Source organism: Rhipicephalus sanguineus, chromosome 8, assembly GCF_013339695.2.
Source record: "Rhipicephalus sanguineus isolate Rsan-2018 chromosome 8, BIME_Rsan_1.4, whole genome shotgun sequence".
Lineage (NCBI taxonomy): Eukaryota > Metazoa > Arthropoda > Arachnida > Ixodida > Ixodidae > Rhipicephalus > Rhipicephalus sanguineus.
The window spans coordinates 63,883,443-63,909,806 of record NC_051183.1 but is presented as its reverse complement, the minus strand read 5'-3'; the positions used below and the strand labels follow the sequence as shown (position 1 = coordinate 63,909,806).

At 48.1% G+C, this 26,364-nt stretch overlaps 3 protein-coding genes across 3 annotated transcripts in view; 1 reads left to right on the top strand and 2 right to left on the bottom strand.

Annotated features, from left to right (window-relative positions):
- Positions 1–13,643, bottom strand: part of LOC119402026 (zinc finger protein 346) — a 51,111-nt gene extending 37,468 nt beyond the window's left edge. Inside the window, exon 1 of the mRNA XM_037669090.2 lies at positions 13,444–13,643. The gene's annotated coding sequence lies outside the window, so the exon portion shown is untranslated. The remainder of the gene's footprint in view (positions 1–13,443) is intronic.
- On the top strand, positions 7,363–13,343 carry LOC119403277 (endothelin-converting enzyme 1). The gene is made up of 2 exons (XM_037670223.2): positions 7,363–8,441; positions 11,761–13,343. The coding sequence occupies exons 1-2, from the start codon at positions 7,363–7,365 to the stop codon at positions 13,205–13,207; spliced, it is 2,526 nt and encodes an 841-aa protein (XP_037526151.1). The 3' UTR covers positions 13,208–13,343.
- A 4,883-nt stretch (positions 13,644–18,526) lies between the features above and the next one.
- The window catches only part of LOC119402025 (uncharacterized), a 41,836-nt gene continuing 33,998 nt past the window's right edge, over positions 18,527–26,364 (bottom strand). Inside the window, exons 2-3 of the mRNA XM_037669088.2 lie at positions 23,486–23,750; positions 18,527–20,069 (exon numbers count right to left, since the gene is read on the bottom strand). Coding sequence (XP_037525016.1) covers positions 18,937–20,069; positions 23,486–23,747 — 1,395 coding nt within the window. The 5' untranslated portion in view covers positions 23,748–23,750 and the 3' untranslated portion in view covers positions 18,527–18,936. The remainder of the gene's footprint in view (positions 20,070–23,485; positions 23,751–26,364) is intronic.

Here is a 26,364-nt window from a genome sequence, read left to right as displayed (position 1 = left end):
CTGTTATGTAAAGGTGATGTTGAGAACAAATATATAATAATCTGGGCGCACCTGGAGTGTGCAGTAACGATAATTCTGCTTACTGCTAACTAAATTAGCAAATTTGAGTTTGCATTATAATAACGTAAATTATTAGGCGCCATCTTTAATACGTTGGAAAATACGTTGGCAAACACTGTTATGCCAAATGCTCCGTTTTTCCCATGAGCGTCCCAAAGAGTCGTTTTACGCCATTTTCCATAGGCACTGAATTTAATTATCGTAGCTATTAGGGGTTACCCGCCGCGGTGGTCCAGTGCTTATGGCGCTTGACTGCTGGCTCGAAGGTCACGGTAGCCGGATTTCGATGGAGGGAAAATGGTAGAGGCCCGTGTGCTTATATGTATGTTTTAGAACCACAGGTGGTCAAAATTTTCGGAGCCCTCCATACAGAGTCTTTCATAATCATATCGTGGTTGTTCGACGTAAAACGCAACAGTTATTATTAGCTATAGGGGTGTCTCCTGTATCGCGTTTCTGTGCTTATTCGCTGTGTTTGATACGGAACCACTTTTCTATTTTACTTAGATATATTTGTTTTCGTTGTTTAGGCTTCCCTGAATCCTTTTACTGTTGCTAATCACCAGGTAATCGGATCTATAAGTGCCAATGTGAATAGCGGCGGTGTCCTGCAGCGCTTTGCGCAACTGTACAATGCGTCTGAAACGTTTCTGGGCTGCAAATGTTCCTGGTGACGTACACCTGTCTGGTGATCCGTTATTGCGAAAACCGTAATATGTTTATCGGCAAGTTAGAACTCCATATCGGTATTTGCACCATCGTGCGGATGCTTCTTATTGAAGTTCATGTGGTTACTTGGCAACCCGCTTGCTGGTCAGCAAGCAGAGCAGCCGACTAGCTCTCATCAGTTACAAAAGCTACAAGCAAGAATCGCTATCAGCGAAATGTATAAAGAGCTGTCTTGTTAAGCAACTAAAACAACGCCAATAAGTTGTTTCGGAATGAAACAGATATACCTTCAGCAAGAAGTACAAAACTTTTGAGATACTAAGAGAGTTTTCTTTCAAATAAAACACAATTGGTCGCAGTTAATAAATTTTCAAGCGAACATTTATGTGCATAGGCGTTTAATGTTGCATTGTATAGATATACATATATATTAACAAATTTGAGAATGTATCGTAGTATCTTAAGATACAATTGGAATGTATCGTATCGGATACAATCAGTGTTGCAGTATCTTGTATCTGTATCCCAAATACTTCTTGCCTGAGTATCTTGTATCGTATCGCGATACAATTTCAAAGTGTCTTTGCCCAGCTCTGGGCGGATACAACTTTAGAAGCCAGCGGCATTTACTACTCAAAGGCGGATGAACACAAGCCTGCACCAATGGGCGCGCACTCGGGACTGATGTCATGAGCGGGACGGCCGGTGGCTATGCCTTCGGAGAACATCGGCGCGTGCATGAGCGGGACTACTTCGTTAGTCGCGGAGGCGATCGGCTGCCGCGCTTCGGTCGTCTGGGCGGGGCCTCTCCTGACTCCTGCTGGCCAGCTCTGCTCCGGACGTACAGGTGCGGGTCCACAGCAAGAGCCCTGGAGGTCGCTTTCAACGTCGATTGGGGGCCATCTGTTGGGGTCGCAGAACCCATCACTCCCTATACCGATAATAAGGTTTAATGGCTGACTGACTGCAGCCAGCTATTTCCTTAAAGGGACACTAAAGGCAAATATTAAGTCGACGTTGATTGTTGAAAGAGTGGTCCAGAAACCTCGTAGTGCTACTTTTATGCCAAGGAAGTGCTTATTTTGAAATAAAATCATGTTTTAGTGGTCCGCATCGCGTTAGTGCACTTCAAATCACCCGCCTGAAATCAGACTTTCAAACGTCACTGCTGCCGTGCCCAACGTTGCCCGCCTTTACAGCGCGGCCGCCGACAATAGTAGCAGCAGAGCGAAAGTAGCGGGACCCACAGCAGCAACACCGGCCCTCGAAGCCATCGAAGCTTGCCGCAATTGCCGCAATGGATGTGGACGGAGAACTTGACAACGAGACATTGGCTCGCGACGCTGGGCTCCAATTCAGCGACTTGAGACCCGATGAACGCGGTATGCTGCTGAGGGCTCGTAGTGCCAGCGTCGTTGCATGCGGCATTTTGTAGAACTTTCTGTCAGAGCGACTTTCACGAGCGCGCAAAACACACGCGGCAGATACGCGATCCCGAAACTACCACTGAGACGCGACCGCGTGAGCGAAGCAGGGTACCGGGCCATGCCCGGGCGAAGCGCAGTTCGGCGAAAACGGAACCTTTGAACCACGCGCGCCGTTCCCCATGGCAACGCCACAAAGGTTCTTTTTTCCATGAATCAAACGGAAACGAACAAACAGCATTTTATTACGTCTTTTGATGCACGGAAGATTCTTTTAGATGCGAAGTATCTCTTGCTCGGGGGTATGTAAGGCGGCGTGGTAATCCGCACGCAGCGTTGTCCGCACTCACACTACGCATGCGCGACTCTTCTTCCCTCTCTCCAACAGCTGCGCGTTACTCTCTCCACTTCTCTACCAGCACTTGCTTGCGCTTCTCCTGCGTTCTCGCTTCTGCTCTCACGGCGCATACGCTACTCTCCTCCTCTAGTCTCCTCTCCTTCAAATAGTTGAGCGCTGCACGCGTTCAGTCCAGCGCTTGCCTCGGTAGGCTCCTCTGAAATGCGGGCTCGACATGCCGAAATTTTCTCCTGCGCAGCGCCGCGATGAGGGCCAGCGCATGCGCGTCCGCTCCCCCTTCTCGCTTCTCTCCTACGCTGCCTCTCTCTCGCGCGCCTGTCGGCGTTCCCCGCACACCCTGTGAGAATTAACGACCAGGCTAGAGGGAAGACACGACGCGCGTAGTGTTCCTCTTCGCGTTCCACGACGCGAGGTCGGTAGCATGCCCAGCGAACGCCAACGGAACGCGATCGTGCAAGTGCTCCGGCTTCGCATCGCCTCATGGTCCCCTTTAGCGGGAGATCGTGTAATTTTTTTTATTGCTGCTAGTTTGATTACTAGTGATTTATTGTAGGCAGACTCCCATACGTCATCCATGGCCTCCGAGATTAGCCGGCGGCGCGCCGCCGGCTAATCTCGGAGGCCATGCGTCATCGGGATCACTTCGAAAATGTCCCACTCGTGGCGCTCATCATGTGATACATTTAGCTTAATTTCTCGATACGTAGGGCATTGCTGTTGATAATATTGCCGTTTTAGAAGTTGTCATACATTGAGCTTTCACTCTGCCATAAATTGTTATTTGCCTTTGGTGTCCCTTTAATTGTGTCTGTAACTTGACCACCAAGTGAATAGTTTGCCAACACTGACCATGGTGCAAACTGGCGCTTAACTATGAGCCATCCCCTGTTTCTTTTCGGTCGATGTACTGATTATTGCTATATATAGATACATGGATGTATACTATACATGGATTTGCTTCCTTTCCGTCCTCATATCTCTCCTCCCCACCCTCATATCATTTCCCCTCACCTTCACTTTCTTTGACCCCTTGCCATACTATACATGGATAGGCTAGGCCTTACCATACCCCTCCTCATTTTCATCCTCTTCACCCTCACTTTCCCACTCTTTGCTATGCTATACCCTCTCCCCTCTTTCTAACTTCCCTTTGCAGCCCCCTTGGTGTACTATACTTTGCTATACATGGCTCTGCAGTGATTTATCGGTTTATGTAAGCTTGCGTTTTGCCTGCGTGACGCCAAGCTAGGACATGGGATGACATGAGGAGACATCCCGGGCCGCTGACGTGCTGCGCACTTAAGAAAAGATGTGTCAACTAACTCTGCCATTTGAAAGAATGCCTTTCCCATATCTCATATATGGGTCATTTCTGAAGGGGATTAGACGTCATATATATATCGAGAAATATATCGATACGGATGTCCAGAACGACTGAAATTTCGTGAGGCACCGCATGAGGTGCCTCACAAAAAAAAAAAAACGAGAAAAATGCATAAGACCCGTCTCGTCTTTGCGTATTAGAAAAATTAATTAGGCGTCATTCATCGCAATAGGCGAGAAACTAATGAGGGTAACGTTTGTCAAAGTCACGAAACTTTATTTCTTGTGAAGCACAAAATAACTACTAAAGTTCTAAACACGCTGACTTGAAGTTGATTCCTGGCAACACTTAGGTGCGACGAGAGAAGAAATGTCCACGTTAGACAATTTTAGTTTATCTTTAGCGTGATAGTGGGGGTTGAAGGAATAGCGTTACCGTGCTGCAAACGTTCGTTGCGGACAGCGCGTTTTAATATAGCGGGATTGCGCTTACGTGGTCAGCTGTGACTGCGGCGACACATGGCGGAGGTTGAGTGCGCTAAAACAATTGAAAAGAAAAAGAAAAACTGAAAACGCTCGTCGTCTGTATCCCCGCATGCAGCAATCTTACTACATTTTCAATAATAATAAAAGTAAATAAATATGACCCCCGCACCAAAAGCGAAATTATATACGTTGCAGATTTGTTCACATCGACGTTCTTGTTCGAAACGGGAAGCGATCTCAAAAGCTCCTCTAAGTTATCCGTAATACTCGGTCGTCGAAGCCGCCTGAAGGCAAGCGAAGCCATTTAACACTGCCAGCGAACGAAGTGAATCCTTCAACAGTAACGCCAACTACAGCTCGAAGCAGGCGTCCGAAACCGCCGCCATGTTTTCGTGCACTATACGTAAACCACGCAAACACGGTAACGCTAGATCTGAGAAATAGCGTGCGCACGGTAAACGTGACGGGTCGTTTAGAATTCTGCGCATGCGCATTTAAATCCCGCTATTCCGTTAGGCACGCTATTCCGATAAGCCACTACACTGTAACTGTCTATTAACTTCTTGTGTGGAAGCGATCCTCATGGTCGATCACAGCTGTTCATCCTCAACCAGACTTGTCCGCTTTCGGCAAGGAGAACAGTTGTTAACATAGCGTGAGCGTAGTATGTTGTCGACGTAGCGCCGGGCCATGGCGGGCGGCTAGCGAAAGGTCCGCAGGCCGCGTTTTGAGACTCCTGGTTGCCCTGGTTTAGAGGAAATGGTTTGCTATTTGAGAGTGCTGCACGTGGCCTACTACGGCCTACATGCCCATAAAAATAATAAGTCATTAAAAGATTTTGTATGAAAAAAATGTCCCATGGTTTAGAGTATTATGTACTCTGCTACGATAGTATCCGCAGTACAAGAGTTCAATCAATCAATCAATCAATCAATCAATCAATCAATCAATCAATCAATCAATCAATCAATCAATCAATCAATCAATCAATCAATCAATGTTACATTCCTACAACTGCGGATAGCCAAACCTCCAAACACAGTTGGCGCTGCCCCAACACGAAGCTGCACTCAGAATTTTCATTAGGCGCTATTGTAATCGTCGGTGAACTTTCTTTTTTTCGAGCTTCTTTCCGAGTCGTTTAAATAAGCCTACTCTTCGTCTCTTCAGAGTCAAGGTTACTCAAGGGCGAATAATTTATCTTGATGCACCCGTTCGCTCACCGCCTTCCTGTTCTAGTCGGTACAAGTGTGAGCGCCCTGAATAGGCGTAGTAATTGGTTATTTTGAAAATCACTCATTCATTCATTCATTCATTCATTCATTCATTCATTCATTCATTCATTCATTCATTCATTCATTCATTCATTCATAATGTGTCTATCGTAGGAGTATAGACCACTCAGAGTCATCATCACTCGTACGGAACGTGAGTCACAAATCTCTCGGGCACATTTTGTGTACACATATAAGAACAAACACTTCCAAGAGTGCTTTCAAAGCTACAACATCCTTTACAGGAATAGAGAGTTTGAGAATTGGGGTCCCAAGGAGCTTGGGGACCCAAGACGTTTGCGAGCCGCCAGGGCGCATGCGCAGAACCCAAGCCACTCTTGTGCTCGCGTTGTCCCAAGGCCCAAAAACCGAAAACCAGCGTGGGTCCCCAAGGCGTCTTGGGTCGCCAGCGAGACGAACTAGAAGCAGCGCGGGTCACGACGCAGTATGGCCCGCGTCTCGAATAATTTTAATTTCGCCACGTGTGGCGCCCCGAGCCTTTGTCCCAATTCTCAAACTCTGCTGATCCTCCGAAGGCACGAGCAGCCTACCCAACTGAGCTTGGGGACCCAGTGTCTTGGGTCCTCAATTCTCAAACTCTCTAATATGTGAAACAGCGACACCCTAAACAACAGTAAGGGTTAGAAGAGCCAAGTTAGTAGAGCAGTCGTGAAAATGCTTCACCACTAATCTTCGTTTAGCGCGAAAGCCTCGGATGCCTCATCAAACGCGAAAAGTCACAGTCAGCGTCGGCGAGTTCCCGAGTGACGCAAAAAGCATCGTCATGTGATGACGGCGCTCTATGACGTCAGCACATGACAACGATTTTTTGCCAGGGGTCTCAAGCACGCGGTGCACGGGCAGCATGCGGTGCGCGGACCTTTAGTTAGCGCCCCGGCCTGAACATGACTGCCTTCGTCCCGTATATTTCATGAGGCACCCAATGCGGTCGCCGTGTGTTGAAGCAGTACCGTGCCACAAAAAAGTCCAAATAAATGGCGTCCTGATTTTAGTAATTCCGAAGGCTATTATCGATATGTTTCTCGAGTCCTGAAGCCTAACGCCTAATTCCCTTGAGAAATTACCCACATATTAGAAATGGGAAAAGCCTTCTTTCAAAGCAGCGTTAGCTGACAATCTGTGCCCTAACGTGTTTGAGAACCCTGACCTACGTGATACATTGCAAGGAAAGGAGCAAAAATGTAGAATAAAAAATAAAGAATATAAAGAACGTAATAAAGAATGTGAGGTAACTGGGCTTTGGTAAAGGCTAGGCCTAAAAGCTTGTTATGTTTGGTTTAACTGGCCCCAAATCTGCAAAGTTTACTATGCAGCAACCACGGGATATTCCTTAGCTAAATGAAAGAATGAAAGCGATAAAAGGATCAAAACCTAATTTGGCTGGTCATTCAAAAAGCTCGTGGTCGCTAGAACCGAAAAACGTCCTCAAGGGTAACTAGTGGATGCTCTGATAACGTTAAGTATGGATCGATCCGCGAAGTGGGTTCATGCCACAGATTAGGATCATCATCATTGTCGTCAGTCATCAGCTTTAGCCGCAGTAAATTCTCGCGGAGAAGCGGCAGGCCTTTGATATTTAGTCTCCTACCTTCAATCCTTCTCATTACCGCATATTCATCAACAAAACAGCTTTTTTTCGTAATTCTTGCGCACTCTGCCATCCCTCTGTCGTTTCCATGAGTGCTTTCAACTTCGCTATGGCTATCGACATCACCGCGACAGCCGGACGGCGGCGGGTGGCGGCGAGATGGGGGTCGACAAGCCGACCAAGACGTTCTTCTCCGAACAACCGCGGTGCGACCAGACGTTCAAGATGACCGACGACAACAACGTCGTCTATTTGAACCTTCGCTCGGTCCTCTTCTTCGTAGGCTGCGTCACGACCATCATAATATGCAGCGTGACGCTCTTCAACATCGTGGCGTCTCGGTTCTCGACGCCCGGAAGCCTCGAGGTCGACACCCCGCCGTCCGCCGGCCAGGCCCCGTTGTCCTCGCCGGTGTACTACGCGCCGGTCTCCGGTGTCGCGTCGCCGTCCCGCGTTCCCGCGGCCATCCTCCGCAAGAAGGGCGCCCCGAAGCGCAGCTCCAAGACGCACAAGAGACACAAGAAGCACAAGAGGCGACGCCACAGCCGGAGACGTAGCCCGCGCGCCAACCGCAGCAAGACGGACAACGGAGATGGCGTCGATGCCTCGGAGGCGGCGCTGAACGCCATGCAGGCCCAACAGGACGCCCCAGACTCGGCGTTCGTCAACAACTACGACTCCTGGAAGGAGATTGCCGACGACGGAAGCGGGGAGCGGCGACGGCGGAGCGAGTGCGCCAAGCCCCAGTGTCGGTGGCTGAGCCGGTACCTGACGTCCAAGCTGGACTGGACCATCAAGCCCTGCCACGACTTCTACTCGCACGTCTGTTCGGCCAAGTGGTTCACATCGACACCGCAGGAGGCCACTGGAAACGAGCGAGGTGGGGACGAGCAGGACTCTCTTGACTTCCGGACGCAGGCGGTGGCCCGGCTGATGAACGAGCTGACGGCGTACCTTAAGAACAAGGTGTCCACCATGCCTTGGGAGCGCAATGCGGCTGCGTTCTTCGCGGACTGTTTGAAGCCCAAGATCCCGCGCACGCTGAGTAGCATCAGGCCTCGCTTTCCGATCTGGCCCCTAGAGAAGATCACCTCGGTCAGCACGCTGCCCAAGCTGGTGGCGTACGTGGCGAAATTCTTTCGGTCCACGCCGCTTCTGAAGACGTACGTCGGCGATCTGCGCTCAACGCTCAGGAACGACACGCTCTACGTGGACTCGCCCGTGCTGCCCTTGGCGAGGTAACTCTCAAAACCTTGCGGAAGTCATAGGTACACGTTTAAGAGCATACTTCCGCGGTACTTTTCACCGATTTGTTTATGACTGGCGCATGTCTGAATATGAGCATGTTGATGCAGTCCCTTTCCTCGTGACACACGCTCGCCGCGGAAATACTCTCAGTTACCGTATTTACTCGATTGTAACGCGACCACGATTGTAACGCTAGGGGTGACTTTTCATTGTGTCCAGGGAAAAAAAAACAATAAACTTCGGTATTCGATTGTAACGCGAGGGTCGGCTTTAAGTAACAAAAATCTGGGGGAAAAAAACGCGTTGCATTCGAGTTCACACAGCACATAGGCATGTGCACCGACAAGGCAAAGTGGGTGAGGGGGTGGGGCACCCCCCTTTTGAACACCGAAGGGGGACGCCAAGTTTCCCCGTACCTTCATTGTGTCGGACGTGCACAGTAATTGTTTAAAGTCAAGGGCTAGGACCATGTAAGTTCGTGACAATGTCAGCCGAGGATCGTTCATGTTGCATTCCAAGATCTGTTCAACTGTTTCCTCCCCACATTTAGCGTCGGAATAGCGAGGACCAAAGGTGGGTCGTTGGGAGAAGCATCGCTTCATTTCCTATTTTTGCATCCATTACAAAGCTTCTTTTTTGGACTCGACACCCGGCCTTGAAGGAGGGGGGTGCGCTGATACTTCATCATTCCTAATTGAGAACCCTGTGCACGCTTATGGTTAAATATATTGCCTGCACACCAGGGGCGTAGCCAGAAATTTTTTTCGGGGGGGGTTCATCCATACTTTATGTATGTTCGTGCGTGCGTTTGTATGTGTGCGTGCCTATATACGCAAGCAAAACTGAAAAATTTCGGGGGGGGGGGGGTTTGAACCCCCCAACCCCCCCCTTGGCTACGCCCCTGCTGCACACAGCAAAACATGTATCGAATTACACCAATCATTTACTCTATCATGGGGGCCGAAAGTGAACACCCTATACTATAGACTATGTTACGTAAGACGTAATGGCGCCGCCACCTTGGGCTGTTAAACGAATGCGTTCTTATTTTTTGTATCTCTTGACGTGAACTGATAGGGTCAGGAAAGCCGAATGCACCTACCCAACCGTTTTTATGCGTATACGCCCACCTTAGCGCTCTTTTAGTTTTTCAAGATAAAAAACAGCGATGTTAAAAACCCAATATGGCGGCACCGAAACCCATCCGCAAAACAGTCTATAGATCACTGCTAAACAAATTGACGTTAAATAATGTTTTGTAATAATAATAATGACACGTGCGTTTCTTATTATCAGTTTTGCTGTATTCGGTTTTCGCCCACAAAGACTGTCAGCAACGCTCAGCGCGAACCGCGCCTCGTTGTTCGAGAAGCTTCGCGATCATTGTAGATCGTTTTGTTAAGGTTGCGCGCAAGACGCGCACACTCGAGCTTATTCTAGAATTCGCACGACAGCCAGCGATAACGCTGGAATATTCGACGGCACATGTTTAAATGCCGACGCGCTTCACCGCTTGCCAGCTGATCGACGGTCGACGCTCTGTCCGCCGCTATCAGTGTATTGCTGTAGTTTGACTTTCAGTTTCTCGGCCACAAGTTCGGCCAAATAAAGAGTTTCATCTCGGACGTGTTGACTGCTGCCTTCGTCGACGTCACGACCACGTGACAATAATGTATGTGATGGTTAATAACTCGCCGCATATATTGTTCAGAAGTTCCTGACCGACTTCACATTCAGTCGCAAGTGTTTGTCGCCACAGTTGGTGGTGTTTCACCCTAGTGGCTCGCTAAATATGGAACCCAGCCGTACAGTCTTGATGAGAGGCCGATTATGATGCCGATTCTGCTCAGCTCTTAATAAATACGCGCGTATCAGCAGGGTCTATGTGTGGCTGACTACAGTAGGTACGACAAACCTGGCAAATGCATGCCAGTGTTCAGAACATATAGTGTACGCTCTCAGCCGCTGCGGTATAACTTATACTGGCCTTGGTGTTGGGCTTCCGAATTGGAGATTGGGAACTCGATCCCGTCGCTGCGACCGCATTTCTGAATTTCCATAGCGGCGAAATGCAATGCGCACACACAGTTTTCTACACGTTAACGAATCTGGGATTGTCAAACTTATTTGGTAGTCCTCCATAATACAGCGTGCTTTATAAACGAAATGTGGTTTTGGCACGTATACGCAAGTTCGCAGCTTTTTATCCTTTCGTTTGCCGTCTCCCTCAAAGGGGCAAACTGTTCAAAGTATACCAGGGGTCAAACATTTCCGAACGGTCGCGTGTCTTTACATCATACGGTGCGAACGCATAGGTTTCGTCACGGTTCGGTTAATTAGCCGCCGTATAATATTCCCGGTGCCCACACTTCACATCGAACTGGGCACATTAACTGAAGGCTGCCACCCTTCTACTTTTTTCAGCTTCATTCCGTTTCCGCACAGCCACAGATTGGAACAGCCTACCCCACAAAATCGCGGCCTAAAGGGACACTAAAGAGAAACAATGAATCGGCTTAGATCGATAAATTGTGCTCCGATAACTCTAACGTCGTTAATTTTGCCATCATAGGTTTATTAATAGAGGAGAAAATCAAGTTCAAAGTTTCATTTTTATATTTTGTGCCGAAATCTCCATGCGTGACGTCACGGATTTCAAAGTGTATTTATCGTGTTTTGGCTCCATTGGCTCAACAAAATTACCCCAAACTCTTTATGTTAAGTCTATGGCCCCCTCAGATGACAATGTACTTTATTTTTACCGATTAGGAACTACGTAGTTCCTAGTAGGCGCCGTCAAAACATGTGACGTCACGGCGAATGTTGCGGAAACTTCAAGGTGGCGTCGCCACCCACAATTTGTTTTTGCGTCTTTTCTCGCTTACTAAGCGCCTTCTCACAGCAAGCGTGGTGTTTTTGGTATCGTGAAAGAGTACTTTACTGATATATCAGTAAAGTACTCTTCAGTATCAGTAAAATACACTAAAGAGCAAACCAATTTTTCTCATATATGAGAAAAATCGTTTTGCTCTTTAGTGTCCCTTTAACTAATGCAGCCCCTTCTTACAAAAAATAATCAATCATTTTGGCAATAAAAAGTACTGGATGTCATTTTCGTAACCTCTGTTGTTTGTATACACTCCATTAAATTATGTAACCATATTACACATGTGTGCCATGTTTAACTCTACACTTACTCCCCTTTGATGTTTAACTAATTTATAATGGATATAGTATATATGCGTACCCACCCCTTATGTAATGCCCCTGTTGAGCTTTTAAGGTAACGAAATGAAATGTGTGCTGCAGGTACCAGTACCTGCATCCAACGGCCAAAGAAGAAGACTACAAAAAAGTGATACGAGCGGCACTTCAAGGCCGACGGGCTAGCGCGCTGCCGCAAGCTATCGTGAAGCTGGAACTCGCCCTGGCCCGCATCGTGTCGCGGGACTTCGTTACCCTCGCCGACCGCGCAGTTGAGACCGAAAACCTTCTCACCGGCGACGAGTTCTGGGACCCACTCATGATGGCCCTGGTAGGCAACCGGCGCGAGGTCCGCGCCCTGGACCACAAATACCTCATGAACCTCATGTCCGTGCTGCGAAACGCGACGTCGCCACTGGACGTGGCCAATCTGATCATCTACTCGACTCTGACTCAGATCGCGCCGCTAATCCAGAACATGTCGTTCCTGATACCTCTAGGACTCGAGCAGACGGTGACGGGCGTCCCCATGCAGGTCCAGGGCTGCCTAAGCCTCACCGAGAAGTCCTACCGACACGGCATGAGGCTGCTCGCGCTTAAAGCTCTGGGAGTCACCGAGTGGTCCCCAGAGAAGCCCAAGGCCCGAGTGATACAGAACCTGATCGCCGACCTCAAGAAGGCTCTCAAGAAGTACGTCCGTGCCTGGTTCACCGAGACGGAGAGTCGGCGGGACGCCCTGAAGCGACTCAGGACCCTGAAAATTGACCTGCTCGGGGCCACGCCCCACGACGAGCTCACGTACGCCCGAAACGAGAAGTACTTCGGCAAGCCGCGGCAAGCAGCTGCCCTGCTCGAAGAGGTGCCCGGTCGCGACCTTAACTACGGGGGAGACTTCTTCCCGGGTTCGACGTTCTCGACGGAGCCCAAGTACGTGGCCGAGACGCACACGCTGTACCTGCCGCCGGCCATGTTCGGGCTCATCGACAAGATGCCAGAGTTCGACGACCCGCTCCTGATGGTGCCGCTGATCGGCGCGCCCGTCCTGAAGGCGATGCTCGCAGTCGTCGACGGCCGCGGCACGCAAACCTTCATCCGGGACTCCTCGGTAAGCACGCACTGGTGGTCTCCGGCCGACGACACCAAGCTAACGAAAATCATGTCCTGCTACCGAGACCTGTATGCACTGTCTCTCAAAGACATGCTCATAAACAGCAACCACCAAGCCTTCTTCGAGGAGTTCATCGCCCAGGGCGCGTTGCTCGACCCCCTGCACAGGTTCTACAAGGAGAAGGTGTCCAAGTACCACCCTGACGGCCTTCGGATCGAACCGGAGTTTACGGCCGACATGCTCTTCTTCATCGTGTACACGATGGGCATGTGCGAGCCACGGGGCACCGAACGTTACAAGGTGAAACACAGGATGGGCATACCTGCCCGCATTCTGGTGAATGCGCACCTGGGTAGCAGCGACCGCTTCAGACGCGCGTTCAAGTGCAAGCACAGCGACGAGATGATGCCGCTGCATACGTGTTCATACTGGGATGAACACTGAACGCTGAGAGTGAAGACCGACCTTCACGCGCGATTCTATCCCTGTTCACGTAACGTGTACATCGAGTGTGTTCCACATGCCGGGTCCCCACCCGCCCCCAACCCATCATTTTTTTTGCTCGAACACTAGCTTTTACACGGAAGAGCGCAGTCATGCGAAGATATGAATAAAAAAGTGCTGATTTCATATGCACCATCTAAACTATGCCTGGTACTTGTCAGTGGTAATGCACTCACCTTGCGGCTACTTTGGGTCTTCCTGTGAGGTACTGTGGCACAGATACCATTTTAAACATCGATGACTCCCCTTCGCGGAAAGGGTCCCTAAACCACCTTCGGTATTTTTAAACATTTCAAGCAAACACGCGCAGCTAGTTCAGAATGCCGTCGCGATCAGCGGTGCCAAATACGGCAGCGCTACACGCCGTGGGTGCGCCACACACACAACAAAAAATAAAGACATCCTATGCTCATCGCAGGGCCAGGCCGGGCCTTTCGGTATCTCCAGCGTGACGTCACCATGAGAATCTGGTCCTGTCAGCAGCAGCAAGAGCATGTTTATCTGCCTGCAGGTACTCACGCTCTCTACTTTTCCTTCTCGCAAGGCGAGGAGGAGCAATCGGCCAGGAGGGGAGACGAGCCAACGAACGGAGCGTAGCGATGGAAAGGGCGAAACGTGCGAGGGCCATGTTTCGATCACGAAACGCGTGTAACTCCGCTATTATGGCACCAGTTCGAAAAATTCTCGCGGCTACGTTTTCGTTGTAGACTCGTGCACAGGTGCAATAGGGCCACTAAATTTCGACCTCCGGGTGGTTTAGGGGCCTTTTAAGCTGTGAGACTAAAATAAGAGGCGATCACATTGCAACCAAGTTTTCTTTTTTCTTTAATTCATCAACAAGCTGCTTAAACACGTTCCATCACAGCAGTAAGTAAATTGCTACAATGGCAGAAACACCGCCGCTCACCGTTCTTGACAAGGATTGCGATTCAACACCGACACCTTAAAAAAAAGCCGAGGATAGTAAACCTCGCAACAACAAATAGTTCTGATCCAGCGCGATTGTGGCCACGAAATCACGTGTCAAGGCGCACAGTTCCTTGAAAGTGCGTTAAGTACTTCGTGCGCTAAGAAGAAAAACGCCCCTGTGGCATTTGCAGATCGCATTGTCCCACACGCACACGCACACACAAATAAAAATGATCAGAAAAATTGACGTCCAGAACATACAAAAATATCCACAGATGGTCCGCCTCGAACCAAAACAGCTGTAAACTTGAAAATATACCAAACAGGGATAAAAAAAGAAAAGAAAGGAACATGTAGGAAACATTTGTTCGATATTTAGTTATTCTACGTTGCACGATATTAATACGGTGCAGCGCAGTAAACGCCAGAGTTCGTCAGAACCAATCAGTGGCCGGACGGCACACATCTGCAAGACGTTGTTCTAAGTGTCCCACACTCAAGCAATATAAGTTAGCATTGTTGGAAGTCCAATTGCAGAAGTGTGAAAGAATAAAAGTGACACTGTCAGTACTTCACTGCTATTCGGCAATGAATTCAGAGAGAATATATGCAGCTGTTATATGCCTACGTTCCAAGTAATCGTTTTATATGTCTAACGAATATAACCTTACTGAGCGTGCAGTGAACATTTATCACTCGTGGAATTGTGAAACATATTAGAGCATGGTAAATACCTACAAACAGTTTAATGGAAGTTCTGCGTGAGAGAGTGGTATGAAGGGCAGTCTTATTAAAGCTAGCTGCTAAAAAAATTCTGTCTAGATAAGGTTAGATTTGCTTCGTCATTCCCGACGTTGTTTCCCTCCGCCGGGACGCGAGACGGATGTTTCCGGAATTTGGTGATAAATAGCGAATTGACGTGCAGATCCACGGGGAACGTGCCCAACAGAGTGTAGCGTGAAGAAACTTCCTGCATGAATTTGTAGATTGATTTCAATCCACTTATCAAACACGTTTTTTTTTTACGGCTCAACAGAGCGGGAAAGTTGCTGCGCGCATAGGAATAAGCATACGCCGATTCGGCATCAGGTCTGGTTGATGCGCTGCCTAGTTTCCACAAGTGTGCGCGGTTCAGGCAACAAAATGGTACCACGTCACTTTCCTAAGTAGGTTCAAACGTGCTAAGCAAACGTAGACTTATGGAAGCTCTTGACACATGAGAGATGGTGTCCTGCATATGAGCACGAGAATGAATCTAAGGGTATGGATTGGTCTTGCCTTAAAACGTACATGGGCTTGTGATTCTTGTGTTTAGGATTAAGCCAATCCTGTCACGTCTTCCGCGCAACGGCTTTGGCTCAAAAAAACGAGAACAGATCATTGTTTCATTTCAACTAAACTAGTTTCCCTCGTCGATATTTCCTTGGCCTCCGTAACAATGACTACGACAAAAATAAAGACGAATGTTTAGCAGCGAGATGGCCCGCGTAGCCGCAGTCACATTTGAAACGACGAGATGTAATGTCCATCGCATGTAAAATCAGCAGGTATTCCTTAGTTTTCTTTTGTTTGTTTGTTTGTTTGTTTGTTTGTTTGTTTGTTTGTTTGCCGCATACACGCACAGCACAATGAGTAAGCAACGTGACGTTATTTTATATATTAACCACGGTCGACGCGAATGGAGAAGACTGGGTGGTGAGCGAGTACAAGGACTTGCGGATGCGCAAATTGGACCCTATATCATGACTCTCATCATTTGCAAGCTTGGATGAGAGGAGGAAGACTTGAGTCGCCATGTTCCTGCGTTGTGGTGGGTCTACACATACGAGACCAAACGACAGTGACGTGCTCGTGCTTACAAAACACTTTCGCTCCAATCTTTTACTCGCATCGCAGATAACGCTGCTGTAAGGTAGACTACGGAGAGAGGCAGCAATATCTGTCACTTAAGGGTCGCACGAGAATGGATGGGGCGTACTGCGCTTGACATAACCAGATTCGATTCCGTGAACCACGACATAATGTCTGGTACTGCGTAAGAAAGAGATTAGAGAGCTGCTTTAAACCAAGGCACGTGCCTTCGCAATACGCTTGTGAAGACACCGTCTTGATGAACTTCATGAGCTCGAGTCAGAATCGTTTGCGGTGGGCTACTGAGCGAGCAACTCGGAGTGACCGTTAAAATGCGCTGAAAGCTCCGGTGAGAAACGGGGATGGGTGACAAAGCATGTTCCTTTTCTTGGTTAAAAGTCAACCTATACTCCTGACTGATATACCTCATCTGTTTGTGCTATATCGTCCAACGTACGTAACCAAATTTTGTCAAGGTGTTTCGGTATTAATACGACTAAAGACGTCATTCTAAAGATCGCAACTTCCGTGAACTTCCCGGTGTGGCTCAGCTACAAAAAACATATATATCACGTATCTATGATGTTGCCATGTATGTTATATGATCTCGCATGCAGGTGTGTGCTTCTCATTGTGACCTGATATGTTCATGTTATTGGGTGGTGGAGATATGTAAGGTAATGTGTACTTTTTATCGTCGTGGCGCCAATGCCAAAAAGAAAGAGAGAGACATACTACTCAATGAATATTTCTGTACAGCTGTTTACTCTCCTCCCTCATGGAAATGGCAAATGTCTTCTATCATGCGACTGATAACAAACCAAATCTACTTGTGCTTGTATATGTGCCTTGGTCGTGCTTAATTACGATGAGCCATTTGCGAATGACTGGTATCAGAGACACAACAACATAAGGTCTGTCAACGACCATGATTCTCTTCTCTACGTTTTACTTATACGCCATAACCACATCAATGTTTGTTTGTTTTTTTCTCAGGAAATATTGAGCGCATCGAGACACTTTCAGCACACCAATCACGCTGGCTGATTTGGCTACGAGAAAGGAGCACGAGCAACAAGCCGTAATTTTCAATACTGAGTACTTTGAACATTGAAGGCGAGCGCATGAAGGAGCGCATGCCTTATCTATATCTTCATCAAGAGCCGACACAAACCAGCACCTAAAAACGCTAGCACGTCATACATTACAGAAGTGGCACTCACACAATTTTGCTGTTGTATGAATTCGCTGCTAAGCCTTCTAACTGGCCTTCTGCAAGGTGATGAATATTACTTTATCTACATTCGACAAAGCGCACCCTTTTTAGATGGGAATGGTCGACAGCGCCGATCGTAATGATCATGGTTGAGAATACGCTGTCCTTAGAAGGTAAACGGCTCCATGCTCCATCACAAGCATGAAGACTTACCAACTAGCCCCTATTGCCGCCTTATTAGCATGTAAACGGCTCACCTTACACGTCCGCTCCAGACGTGCCATATCTAAATGGAAGACCTTTCGTACTGACCAAGATCTTGGGTTCATGTTCATTTACATCATGGTCGCACAAATTCACAACAGCGCTGTTGCAATTGCACCGGAAAACAACCAGGCTTAGGGGAACGTTTGTCCACATGCAGTGCTGAGAATCCCCACAGGTTGACAATTTCAGCGTACATGAACACAGGAGTCCCTTCTTTTTTTAGCTGCACAAGTCATTCAAACCTCTGTCCTCTGTGCAGGGTTGCCAACCGGGCTTAGTCCTGATTAGCCACACCTGCTTTTAATTTATCCTGGTCTTTTAGTCAACCAACACCTGTCCATCATATCTTACAAGACTAAGGTCCCCTAGAGAATGCACGTATACGGATCAGTCTCGCCAGCAGACTGCGCCTGGTGAGGAGTTTTGATTTCCACGAGGACGCACACGCGCCAAAAAAAAAAAAAGAAAAACAAATCGGAAAGAAGCTTCGCAAACAATCAACCAACAAGAAAAAAGAAAACGTTCTTTCACTGGCATACGATCATGCACTCCCGTATCGAACAAATCTGCTGCCCAACAGTTCATGTCTGTACAAAACTTGATCTGGAGCCCAGCTGATGGTCGCCACATGTAAGAACAAAAAAAAATGTATTTATAAAAAAAAACAGCAGAAAGCCCACAGAAACACATCCTTTTATCGCTGTTTCAGCGTCTTGCATTCTTACTTTTCTGCAGGAGACTCGGCTAAGTGATTCATAGTGAAAAGGCAGCAGATCCAACGTTTCCTGTCGGAATCCACAAGCAGTGAAGTTTGCAGCATGCCGAAGTCATTATTGATCGGTGTTCTGCAGGGGCGTAGCCAGAAATTTTTTTCGGGGGGGGGGGGGGTTTCAACCATACTTTATGTATGTTCGTGCGTGCGTTTGTATGTGTGCATGCCTATATACGCAAGCAAAACTGAAAAATTTCGGGGGGGCGGCTGAACCCCCCCCCCCCTTGGCTACGCCCCTGGTGTTCTGTCATGTTTCGCTTAGGTCCCATGTCTGCGAAGTCTACAATGCACCTCTCAACGTATACGTGCTTTCAATGTATCTGTGCTTTCAACGTATACGTGTTGACGGAGCTTTCACGGCATCAGTCATGTCAGTACTTATAAACTAGGCAGCACACCGCCGTTTATATTAATTAGAACAAGAAACATTGTATAGGTACACCTGCGCGTAAAAAAAGAAAGATGCAGTATGGACGTCACCTCATTGCACAAAAGAAGCAGGTGTTTCCGAGGGCTTTCTAGAACAACATCCAGGTCGACCACTCATCCCTTTCACGAGGGGATTTAGCACGTTGGCGACCATCAGCTAGCGCTCGCATTGCACAAGAAACTTTGTTCGTAACGCGCTACAGTTCCCAACTATGAATCCGCGGCTCACGTCACGTGGTACATGCCGTCGACGAGGAAGTCCATCTTGGAATAGTGCCTCCTCTGCCACACGTCCAGAATCCTTCGGCCGATAAGGCCCATAACGACGAAGATTAGGAGCAGGCCGAGACACAGGCCTATCACAAGGCTTATCGAGGGCGACGCCTTGGCGGCCGTCAGGTCGACGTTCAACGTCGTCGGCGCGAAGATCTGGATGGGTCCCCTGAGGTCGTTGGTCTTGGCCTCCACATCGGTCGACTTCTCGGTCGCGTTCGGGCTCAGGGTAGTGACGCTGGTCGCGTTTGTCGATGGGTTTGAGGCCTTCATGGGGGCCGACAGCCTGGACCACCAGGCGTCGCCGTCGAAGGTGTTCGTGGGAAGGATCTTCTTCATGGAAGCCTCCAAAGCGGACGACACCGTCGTGGTGGTGCTAGTCGTCCCTTCGGTCGATGTAGACGCTACTGGCATGTCGGAATACGCTGGTGGTGACATGTCGTCGCTGGCGGGCGTGGTGGAGGACGATCGGGGAGACGATTCTGTCGTTGATGACGTCACGGAAAACGACGCCCCAGAAACATGATTGGCACTGTCCGTAGATGAAGATGTCTGTTCGTGAAGTTCGGAGTGAGTCCTAGACTCGGCCACGTGGTTCAGAAGGTCTAATATACCGCTAAGGCCTAGAGGCACTCGCGTCGTGGACGCCGTGGAAGCATTCACACCGTACGCTGCGGTGACGCTCTCCGTCGTCGCGGCGGGGCTGTTGGCATCGCTGTCTTCCGTGTTGAGCTTCGGAGCCGACGCGACCGTCGTCGTAGACTTGTACCCGAAGGCTGGAGTGGTGACGTTGGCAGTCGTCACTTCCGCGACGAACGGTAACGTCGTGTCGGGAGTCGGTGAAGACGTCGATGTCGAACTCGATGTGGCATTGGTGGACGTCAGATTGCCGGTGTGCACCTCGACGTTGCTGTACTTGGGCCAACCGGCAACGACCCGCCTTAGGAAGGCGGTTGCCGTTCGGTCCAGGCTAAGAAGCCTGGCGGATTTCTTGAAGATGCATTTCTCCGGCGGGTTGCAGTTGAACAGGGCACAAAGAACGGTACCTTTGTCTTGGACCTTGACAGTGGCGACGCTGCAGTCATCTGCACAAAGATGCAGAAGAAAAAAAGAATACGAGGTCACACGTTTGTACAGCAACTGATAATACGTAATTTGTTCCAGCTAGTTCGTACTCGTCAAGCTAACTTGAAGAAAAGTGCAATGAGATAGGAAGATGCGTCCAATGGCGTTTTGTTAGTAGTATCCCCGCGCGTACTGCATATTTCCTCGTTGCGAAAGCTTCGTCAAATAGTGAGAGTCGACTGCCTAAGTAATGAATTACTTGCATAAGAGCGATAATTCGGACGGATAATTCCGCATCGCACAGGAATAGATTGCGCTCGTGGAATCTTTATTTCCAGATGCCGCATTTGGCATCGTGATGGCACATGAAGAGTACATGTTGTGCTGTAAATCGTTCACCTTTGTTCTAAGCACAGTGCCCGTGCTAAATCATTCCTTGTTAGTTTTTCTGCGTCTGAAATTTTTGGTGCGGAACGTAAAAAAAAAAGCCAGCAGATCCCACGCATTGTGGGAATCGATGTAATGCGAAGCAGCCAGCAAAGAGCTGCATACATCGTCTTGTATGTCATTGAGGAAAATGCGTGTCATGGTTTTCATATAAAGTCCTATTATTTATGTTCGTCACACAGTAACGTCGCGCAATGCCAACTTCGGGGTAGATCAGGTCAGCGAAACGGCCGCCAGCGCACCATGAGCGTAGCACGTAAGTCATGCTGTACATGACATCTGTGTCATGACTTTCATGTTAACTCGTGTTATTTATGTTCGTCACACAGTCACATCGCAAGATACCAATTTCACTTTATATCAAGCTAGCGAAACGGCCGCCAGCGCACCATGAGCGTGGCACGGAAGTCATGCTGTACATGACATCTGTTTCATGACTTTCATGTTAACTCGTGTTATTTATGTTCGTCACACAGTCACATCGCAAGATACCAATTTCACTTTATATCAAGCTAGCGAAACGGCCGCCAGCGCACCATGAGCGTGGCACGGAAGTCATGCTGTACATGACATCTGTGTCATGACTTTCATGTTAACTCGTGTTATTTATGTTCGTCACACAGTCACATCGCAAGATACCAATTTCACTTTATATCAAGCTAGCGAAGCGGCCGCCAGCGCACCATGAGCGCGGCACGGAAGTCATGCTGTACATGACATCTGTGTCATGACTTTCATGTTAACTCGTGTTATTTATGTTCGTCACACAGTCACATCGCAAGATACGAATTTCACTGTATATCAAGCTAGCGAAACGGCCTCCAGCGCACCATGAGCGTCGCACGTAAGTCATGCTGTACATGACATGCGTGTCGTGATTTTCATGTTATGACTTGTCATTTATGTTCGTCATACAGTCATGTTACGCCATACCAATTTTGGTGAACATTCGATTAACCAAGCGACCAGGAGAGCACAGTCGTAGGCTGCTAGATAGATAGATAGATAGATAGATAGATAGATAGATAGATAGATAGATAGATAGATAGATAGATAGATAGATAGATAGATAGATAGATAGATAGATAGATAGATAGATAGATAGATAGATAGATAGATAGATAGATAGATAGATAGATAGATAGATAGATAGATAGATAGATAGATAGATAGATAGATAGATAGATAGATAGATAGATAGATAGATAGATAGATAGATAGATAGATAGATAGATAGATAGATAGATAGATAGATAGATAGATAGATAGATAGATAGATAGATAGATAGATAGATAGATAGATAGATACGCTCAAAGTCGCAGAAGTTCGCTAAGAAATGCTTCGCATTTAAAAGAATTTTGGCAGATCCCACGTACCGTGGGAATCGACGTGATGCGAAGCATGCAGCGGGAAGGTGACTGTGGCGTAATTTCTTACACTGCTTGTTCACCCCGTAACAAAAAACTATCATCATCATAAACGGGTATGCGCCACAGAAATTGGACAAATCCCGCTACTCACCACTGGCCCACTAAATTTGAAGAAGAAAACTATCGTCATCAAACAGGTATGCGCCACTGTGTGGCTTATCAGAAAATTATCGTCATCATAAACGGTTATGTGCTACAGCAATTCGGCAAGTCGTACTACACATAACTTCCACTAAAATGGAAGAAGGCAACAGTTAGCCCAACAAATGCCTGCAAAGCGAGGGCGGCGAGCCGAAGATCCCGAATACGTACAAGGAGAGAATACTAGGGAATGGGAGAGGCAACGGCGGTTGCGAGAAAACCCAGAAGCGATGGAAGGCCTACGCCAACGACGACGTGTCCGTAGATCTATGAGAGGTGCGAACGCTTGGTTTCAGCGCAAGGTTCTGTCTCTGGAGTTTGGACATCCCTGTCGTGGCTGTGACTGTCGGTGATTCAACTCGAACCTCTCTGCGCTGAGAATCAACGTAGAAACAACCTAGCATGACCTAGCTAAAGCCTAGCTACGACCTGTAAGCAACCTAGAAACAACCTGCATCACCTAGCTAAGGCCTAGAAACAAGAAACAACCAGATTAGTCTTCAGAATCGTGCAGTTTCGCTGTTTGAAGCCTTGCGTGGCTTAGTTTAAGCTTCTCTTCCAACACTTCTCTTTCCAACTCCTTTCTATGCTATACTATATAAGGTTATGCTATGGTTTCCCCTCTCACCTCCTCCTTTCCCTCCTCCATACCCTATCATCAGTTCTCCTCCCCCTCACTTCCGTTTCCCATCCCCCTGATAATCTAGATTTATACAAGGCTATGCACTGCTGTAACCTCCCCTCCTTCCCTTTCTCCTCACCATCACATCCCTCCTCCTCCGCCATACTTCTCTTTCCTACCACCTTGTTATACTATACTATGGAAGGAAGGAAGGAAGAAAACAAAATATAAGGCAGGGAGGTTAACCAGGCACATGCCCGGTTGGATACCTTACGCTGGGAGAATGGGAAATGTGTAATATAAAGATTAGAGAGAGAGAGAGAGGGAAAGAAAGATGGAAAATATCAGTAAATGCCCTGACGCGTATGTTGCGTTAGCACTCTTGAATAGACAAAGCATCGCTATAGTATGCCAGGAGCTGCTTGGAACATACCCGCTTTCTGAGGTGCATACCCACCCAGTTTTGTGCGTGACGCCAACCGGAGTTTTGCGAAGCTTACACAGCTTCTGCTGTTAATATCAGCCACCTAAGACTTGGGAAACTGCGCAGAGCCCTGTCGCTCGTTTATGCTCAATCGCAAGGCTTATAGAAATGTATTAACGTCTTGAATTGGGCTAGCTGGTACATACTGATTTTTGAACGAAGAAACAGCCCCACATACACGGGAGAGGACAAAAACACGGCGCCGTGTTTGTGTCCGCTCGTCTTCGTGTTGTTCTAGCGCTGTTTCTTCGCTCATAGAAATGCACACACAGCCGCTTCCTCTGTCTTTCAAGCTCCTCCTACGCACGTACCTCTCTTGCAGCAGCGGTCGACGCACTCCTGCAGCTTCCCGGACCGGGTCGGCTCGATAAGGCTGACGTTGGCGCCGGAAGCCTTGGAGGCGGTCTCATCCAGCGCCTGGCCCGTCTGCCACACGCCCGGGGGGTCGCACTGGCTCTCCGCGCCCATGGCCCGAGCTGAGGGCCAGGACTGCGTCAGCAGCAATGCGGCAGCCACCAGAACGAGACGTCGCACAGAGCTGCACGACGACACCGCGGTGGCGTCGTGCTCCATGGTCTGGAAGCGATGAGATAGAAAGCTTCAGCGTCTCGTTTCGTTTGTCGACAAACAACTCACGCAGACTGTGTTTGAGACTGCAACGCCACGTTGAATCTACTAATATCTTTTTTTTTTTAAGGAAAGCTCTACATGGCTAGGAAGTGGGAAAATGTGGTGGTCCGCGAGTGCGCAGAAAGTATAATGAAGACACAGTGCTAGCATACGCCACCTTGGAAGGTTTCCGAGCTCGCACTAGTTTCTCTTGAGGTTTTGTCACCATATTTAGCTGGTTACGATGCCCGCAGCAGCATGAATCGCTACCCATAAAATCCTTTAGGTCAGGGGTCTCAAACACGTGGCCCGCGGCTTCACACGAAATAAAGTTTTGTGCTAAATAGTACTCGCCTTATTTTCTCGCCTATTGCAATTAATAGCGCTTTGTGATGGTAAGGTACAGAGACTGGACTGGCATCAAGCATTTTCTTTTTTTTTTTTTCGTGAGGCACCACATGTGGTCGCTATAATTTGAAACATCATCTTGGAACGAAAACTCTATATTTCAGAATCGGCGTACAGATTTTAGTCATTGTGCAAATTAGTATCGATCTGTTCTTCGAAACCTCACGTCAAATCCCCTTCAAAAATGACCCTATATGGGATATGGGAAAGGTGTTCTTTCAAATGGCGACGTTAGGTGACATTTAGTGCAAACTCTCTCCGCACCCCCCCCCCCCCTACTCCCGCTCCCACCATCTTCACTGACACGGCCCTTGTGTGACTAAACTTCGTGACTACGGCCCGATAGCTGAGGTGAGCTTGATTGAGACCGCTGCTTTAGGTGTTCTTAATATCATTTAAGCTAACATCGCCAAACGCAGAGTTTGAAGCGCGCATCTCTTATATGTGGTGATAGCGAAACCAAAAGCTACAACAGAAGACACTTCGATAGATCCCAGCTCGTGATAAACACCGGGCAGCATGTTTCCGCTTTGCCGGTTAACCATATGTACGGAGTGCTTTGGCGGCGTTTTTTCTTGTAACGCTACCCTTCTCACTTATATCTTCACAAGGCAGCGTTATCTGAGACTGGAGCACATCACCAGGTCGGGGTCACGTGACCATGGGCAGCAACGTCACGTATGACGTCACACCACTGCCACGCAATTTCAACGAAAGGCGCGGTTCTGCCTGCCGTTGCACAAGTGTCGCAATTTTTAGGCGGAAGCCGTATATATTTGTCAACGAGTAAACAAAGATTTCCAGATTACGCGAGACGGTTGCGTCCATACGAGTGATGAAAGAAAAACTAAGCAATAAAAGACGCTTACAAGTCACGCGATACTCAAGTACATGCATGTGGGCCGAGGGCGTACCGAAAGGCCCATTACCTCAATGTAACATGGCATATCAGTGAAAAAAAAAAAGAAAAAAAAAAACACGTTAGGAGCAGAAAGCCTTTGGGGGGCCGGAGGTTGGAGGAGATGGAGCATCAATACAATAGGATGAGAAGAAAAAGAAGATGGTTTTCTCCTTCGAGTCATCTTAGGGCAAACGCATAAGGAAGCGTGTGAAATTTTTGCCGGTGTAAAGGGGGCAGAGGGCAGTAACCTACGCCGTGCCGCTTCGCGGTTCTTACTGTTTTGCCAGCGTCCGTACTCTCGAAGTCAGGGTCGACAGCGACGTGCAACTGTACCGATGACGTCACACGGAATGTTACACGGGACCCTTAGCTTTTGAAGTGCAAATTGATTCTCCCTTCCAAAACGCGATTGCAGTCGCAGCCATTTCTAGAGAGCCGCGAAAAAGCACCAGCTTGCTACGAAATTCCACGCCACTTCAGTAAATAATGATTAAAACAAATCAAACTTCGAAACGTTTTCTTCTGAAAAATTAAAAACAAAAATTTAAAAATTTAAGGCATCTTCGCACTGGTGGTGCAAGCCTGAAAGAAGTGCGGAATTGGGCAGCCTTCTTTGTTTCTCTTCGGTTCTCTCTTTCTTTCCTCCTCTCTTTCTTTCTTTTCCTCTTCTCCAGTTTTTCTCTGTCTTTTTTCCTGTCTTTATGTCTATTTATTTATATTTTTCTTCCTATTTTCCCCTTTTCTTTCTCTCTTTTTCTATAGCTCGCTTGCTTCCTGCTTTTTTTTCTATTTTTATACGTGGTTTTGCCTGCGTTACGCCTGGCGACGACAGCATACGACAGCGTACGACAGCCCGGGCCTCCAAAGTGCTCCGCACTTAAAGGTTGAATAAAGAAACGCTCAGTAAGTCAGCACAAAATCCAATATGTCCCATTTCTCGTTTCACTGCGGTTTTGCGTCATTACCGCAGCTCCCGCAAGATATCGTTTCTGTCCGCTTGTCGCGCTGCTTCGTTTCTCGTTCGTGCGGGAACATTCGCCGTTGCGGTCTCACGATCGAAATTGCCCCCGACGCGTTCGGAGCGGCTGAGTTAACACTTCTTTGAAATGTCCCGTTACACGACATAGAACATCAGATGTAATGGGAATCCCGGTTATTGGCTCGTAAAATGGAAATGGCCGCCACGCTTTACTGCTGACGGCGACGAAAGCAATATGGCGTTTGGCTATCGGAACTGTGGCGTGAGATATGGAGTAAACGGCAAGAGCAGAG